The sequence below is a fragment of the Spinacia oleracea genome, chromosome 6 (assembly GCF_020520425.1).
Source record: "Spinacia oleracea cultivar Varoflay chromosome 6, BTI_SOV_V1, whole genome shotgun sequence".
Lineage (NCBI taxonomy): Eukaryota > Viridiplantae > Streptophyta > Magnoliopsida > Caryophyllales > Amaranthaceae > Spinacia > Spinacia oleracea.
The window spans coordinates 123,735,090-123,740,166 of record NC_079492.1 but is presented as its reverse complement, the minus strand read 5'-3'; the positions used below and the strand labels follow the sequence as shown (position 1 = coordinate 123,740,166).

The following is a 5,077-nucleotide window of genomic DNA, read 5'->3' as shown; positions in this document are numbered from 1 at the left end:
TTTATTTATAATTGTCTGACATTTGGGGTTGGTTTATCCTAATTAAACAATTCATGATTGAATATGCTAATTTGACTGCTCATGGGTTTTAGTATTGTATTTGTTTTTCCAGAATGCAGAGTGATAATATTGTGGTTATTAAAATTAGGTTGGGAGGTTGTTTTGTGCCGAAAAGTATTGGTAAAAATCGACATATAATTTGCTGGAATGGTGGGGTTGTTTTCTCGAAGAAAAAGGCTAGTATTTCTAAGATGTCAGTGCATTTTATTCGGGAAGCTGTCGTGCACGGTTTTATGTTTTATAATATGAAAGTACCTAGGAACTTTCATGTATTTTATAAACAGAAAGGGAGAACTTTTACAACCGGTAAAAGGGAAATACTAAATGTTGAAGAAGTGAAGGGACTTTTGGAAACAGTGAATAAGGAAGGTGTTGTTGAAGTTTTTGTTCCTAGTAAACAGATTGTGAATCCCCTAAACGAACATACATCATTATCTACCCTTGAACCCACACCACGGTTAAATGAGGGAGTAAGTACACTAGAAATAACTCCTAAGTTTAAGACGGTTGCAAGGAAAGAGAGTGCCAAGGGTAAAGGAAATCTACAAGCATAGGGTCTAGGGGAAGGGATTGCAGAGGTTAAGGGGAAAAGTAGAGCTAAAAAGAAATTGTTTGATGATGAGGAGAATGGATGTGGGTCGTCTTCAAGCAGTGAATTCAGTGACCTTGGCATAGAGTGGGAGGCAGGGGAAGAGGAGGGGTATGAAGATGGTGAAGAATGGTTTAGGCAAACTACGGGGGAGATTCTGAGTGATATCAATGGTAGCTTTGGGGAGGATGAAGAATCAGACGAAGATGGGAGGGTAGTGAAAGATCCTAGGGTACAGATTAATGATAACATAGATTGCAATGAAGTGAGGATCCAAGAAGAGATTGAGGGTGATTCGGATGAGCTTAGGAGTCTTGCAGGAGATTCTGATGGGGATCTAGACAACAGTCCATGGTTTAATGGAGAAACCGACTTCACAAAACCTATTAAGCTAGTGGAAAAATTGAAGTTCAACAATGTGTATGTACTTAGAAAGGCTTTGAGGGTTCATGCTATTGAGCATAGGTATGAGTTCTATTTCCTACATAATGACGGGACAAGAATTACTACTCGTTGCAAAAAGAGATGTAGTTGTCTTTATAATGAAAAAAGAAGTAGGTTGCCTAAGTGTTCTTGTGAGGAGGGTGTGAAGTGTTTCTTTAAGATTCATGCTACAAAGTTGGTGAAGCAAGAAACATGGCAAATTAAAAGTTTGAAATTGAAGCACTTGTGTATGAGGAGTATGGTGAATAATAACGTAACTTCAGAGTACATAGCAGAAAGGTACTTGGAGGAATTCAGAAGCGGTGCCTTTTTTAGGGTGAAGCAGTTACTGGAGAGAGTTTCGCATGAGTTGGGGATTAAAGTGGGCTACACTAAGGCTTGGATAGCTAAGTGCATAGCTAAGCTCATTATTTATGGCTCGGCATCCGAGCAGTACGCAAGGGTGTGGGATTACGGTAATTAAGGCTGTTATGCAAAACAGTAAAGGAAGTGATGTTCATATTGTTGTTAATGGGATTGAGCAGCCAGAACCACCCCTCTTTCTTAGGATGTTCATTGGTCTTGCTCCGCTAAAAGATGGGTTTGTAAGAGGTTGTCGACCTATTATCGGGGTGGATGGATGTCACTTAAAAGGAGCATACCCCGGGCAAATCCTTGTGGTAGTTTCAAAGGATGGAAATAATAACATTTTTCCATTAGCATGGGCCACAGTGGAGATTGAGAACACGGAGACATGGGAGTGGTTCTTGGAATATGTAAAGAGCATGTTGAGAAGTGATCAAGGGGATGGCTTCACCTTCATGTCTGACAGACAGAAGGTAACTTTCTGTAGTTTTATATTTTTCTGCATTTTGTGTACTTTTTTTGTTTGAACAAAATAGGAAACTAACAAAGTGGTAATGATGTGACAGGGTTTGTTGGAAGCCCTACAAACTGTTGTACCTCTAGCTGAGACAAGGTACTGTGTCAGGCACATTTGGGCCAATTTTAAGCTCAATTTCACCGGAACAACATTCAAGGAATTGTTTTGGGATGCGGCTAGGGCAACTACTGAAGTGAGTCAAGTATATGTTGTTGTTGTTCTTGTTTTATTTATGCTAATATGTTGTTGTTGTTGTTGTTGTTGTTGTTGTTATCTGTTGTGTTGTTGCTATTCTTTTAATTAGCGGGAAATGTGTGCTCCTATTCTGTTGTTGTTGCTCTTACTGTGTTGTTGCTGCTCTTACTATGTTGTTGATACTGTTGTGATTACCATCATGTAAGATCTTCTAGCTGAACTCGTAAGGCTGGCAGCTTTCCCTAAAAAAGAAATGATGAAATTTGTTATCAAACTAAAAGCAGGCTGCCTGGGAGTGGCAATATACAACATCTTATGTACTGAAACTGATTTGTTAACAAACTGATTTTCATAGACATAAAAATATCTCTAAGACTCTAACTCTAAGCGTGATTGCTGCAGAATTATAAAGTTACTGCATCCAACTAATGCAACTGTTTCTCTGAGTCCATCACAAATAAGTCTGCAGTATCTTTGTATTCAGTTAAAACAATAAAAAGCCATTTTCTCAAACAGATCAGTAAATTAAGCAAAAAAAAGAGAACTTAAAACTCAAACACCCGTAAATTCAGTTGTATATTTGTATCAACTGAAACATACCTAGTGAAAATTCAGTTGATATTCAAGTACCTTGTGTCTGTTGTATATTCAAGCTGATGTTTTGTGTTTTGTTTGGTATTATCAGTTAGACTTTGAGGTGGAAATGGAATGCATTCATTTCCTATCCGAAGATGCGCATGAGTACCTAGCTAAAATTCCCCCCCGTCATTGGTCTAGACATGCATTCACGCCAAACTGCAAGTCCAACATGCTTTTGAACAACTTGTGTGAGACTTTCAATGCAGTGATCAAAGATGCTAGAGACAAACCTATTCTCACTCAAATGGAGTGGTTAAGACGATACATGATGAAAAGGAACAATGACAAGTGGGAGGCAGCAAAGAAAGTTGAAGGGAAGTTCATGCCTTATGTGCAAACTGTGTTTGATGGACTAGAGAAGTTATCTAGGTCATGCATAGTGCAACAATCAAGAGATGATAATTATGAAGTTCAGTTAAAGGGTGATCAATGTGTGGTTGACTTAGAACAAAGGACTTGCAGTTGTTATCAGTGGGAACTAACCGGGATACCTTGTGTGCATGCTTTTGCTTGTATGCTAGACAAAAGAGTGGATCCAGAGTTGTATGTTTACCCTTATTACTCTAAGGAGACATACCTGTTAGCATATGAGTCTCTTATTAAGCCTATGCCTGGACCTAAACATTGGGAAAAGGTGAACATGAGACAACCACTCCCACCGGCATTCAAGGTTCAACCCGGAAGACCCAAAGGAAAGAAGAGAAAGCTTGAAAAGGGAGAAGGAAAATCTCAAGTTGCTGATGAGGCTAAGAAACCAAAGAGGAAGAACCAATGCAAGAATTGTGGTGGTTTTGGGCATTATGCCAAGACTTGTAAAATCCCGTCTACAACGGAATCAAGAACGACAATGACAAATGTCGGTAGACCACCACTGCAAACTCCATGGGTCAAAGAACAAAGGAAGAAAAATGAGGAAAGGATTGCAAGGAAGGTTAGTGCAGATTTCTTGTGTGCTTTTTGTGCCTTTTCTTGTTTATGATCATACTCTAATCATATATCTTTCTCACTTCCACAGGCTTCTTCTCAAGGGGCGGGGCCAAACAGCATCGCTAACAAGACTTTCCCCCAAGAAGTATCTAGGCAAGCATCAACAAGCACATCATCTCCCCCAAGAAACCGAACTACTTCTAAGCTTTCAGTAGTTAGGAGCACTCAATGATTAGAGCTAGGTTTCTAGGGTTTTAGTTGCGTATTAATATGTATTTTATTGGGAAAACTTAAGAGAAAAACTTAGATATGGTAGTTAATGTATGTGCCTATTTATGTCTAAAGACAAGAAGATTTATTTATGTTAAAAACAAAGCATGTGTGTGGATTATACAGGTTTTTGGTTGTCGTAGTTGTTTTTTTATTGTTAAAGACTGATCAGTTGCTGATTGCACTATCTGCTGACTGATCAGAGACTATACTGCTGCTGCTCCACACTGATCTGACAGACTATATTGCTGCTAATGACTGTACTGATGCTGACTAGGCCAGGAGTTGTTGCTGACTGGTCTGGAGATGCTGCTGACTGGTCAGGAGTTGCTGCTGACTGGTCTGGAGTTGCTGCTCAAGCTGAATAATCTGCTGTTGAAGCTGACTGGTCTGCTAACTGATCTGCTGCTGCTGACTAAACTGCATCCACATGGAACAACTAAACATGCTGAAGTTGACTATCTACTGCTGCTGACTAAATTGCCTAGAGTCTTTTCCCCCTGGGTGTAATTTACCTCTATTTATCAATTGTACTAATCAACATCTTTCAATTTGAAAGTTTTTCATTCTAGTGTGCCCAAACTGTACATTGATTCTGTACATTAAAAACTGAAATGAAAGCCTTGCATTTTTTTTGTTATATCGATTTTCTAATCAATAAGTCACGGTATGCTCTACTCTCACGAGCTCGAAATAAATTCCTGTTTGGTATACGTCGAGCGTTGGTGCCTGGTCTGGAGCTCAATGAGAGATTATTGTGTCCAGATGCTACTTTTTTCTTTTCTAAATGAAAAATTCAAAGAAGGGCCTATATCTTTCTACTTTTGCCACTATTTTAGTCTTTGTTTCTGATAGAATCACGAGTCATGTTTAATAAGAAACTAAGTTTTATTTCATTCAAACACCAAAAGATTACATTCAAACACCAAAAGCTTACATTTTTCAAGCCATTTCAACAACCTAAATGCTCTGTTTCATTTGAGCATGACTTATCTTACCTTAACCAACTGTATTAGCCTAACTTATTTACTAAAAACATTCCCAAGATCATGAAAAAACAACAAATTGCAACAATAATAACATATGTATTC

The 5,077-nt window shown here is 38.6% G+C and overlaps 1 protein-coding gene across 1 annotated transcript; it reads left to right on the top strand.

Annotated features, from left to right (window-relative positions):
- The first annotated feature begins 1,563 nt into the window (after positions 1-1,563).
- On the top strand, positions 1,564-4,354 carry LOC130463567 (uncharacterized). The gene is made up of 5 exons (XM_056832733.1): positions 1,564-1,911; positions 2,005-2,148; positions 2,836-3,720; positions 3,805-3,861; positions 4,226-4,354. Exons 1-5 carry the CDS (start codon positions 1,564-1,566, stop codon positions 4,352-4,354), a joined length of 1,563 nt encoding a protein of 520 aa, XP_056688711.1.
- Positions 4,355-5,077: the final 723 nt, after the last annotated feature.

What these genes read in the sequence shown, in the direction of transcription:
- LOC130463567 (XM_056832733.1), top strand. Translation starts at nt 1,564, where the DNA reads ATGCAAAACAGTAAAGGAAGTGATGTTCATATTGTTGTTAATGGGATT. An exon ending in TCATGTCTGACAGACAGAAG is followed by an intron (nt 1,912 to 2,004) that starts GTAACTTTCTGT and finishes ATGATGTGACAG; the next exon opens with GGTTTGTTGGAAGCCCTACA. An exon ending in AGGAAAGGATTGCAAGGAAG is followed by an intron (nt 3,721 to 3,804) that starts GTTAGTGCAGAT and finishes TCACTTCCACAG; the next exon opens with GCTTCTTCTCAAGGGGCGGG.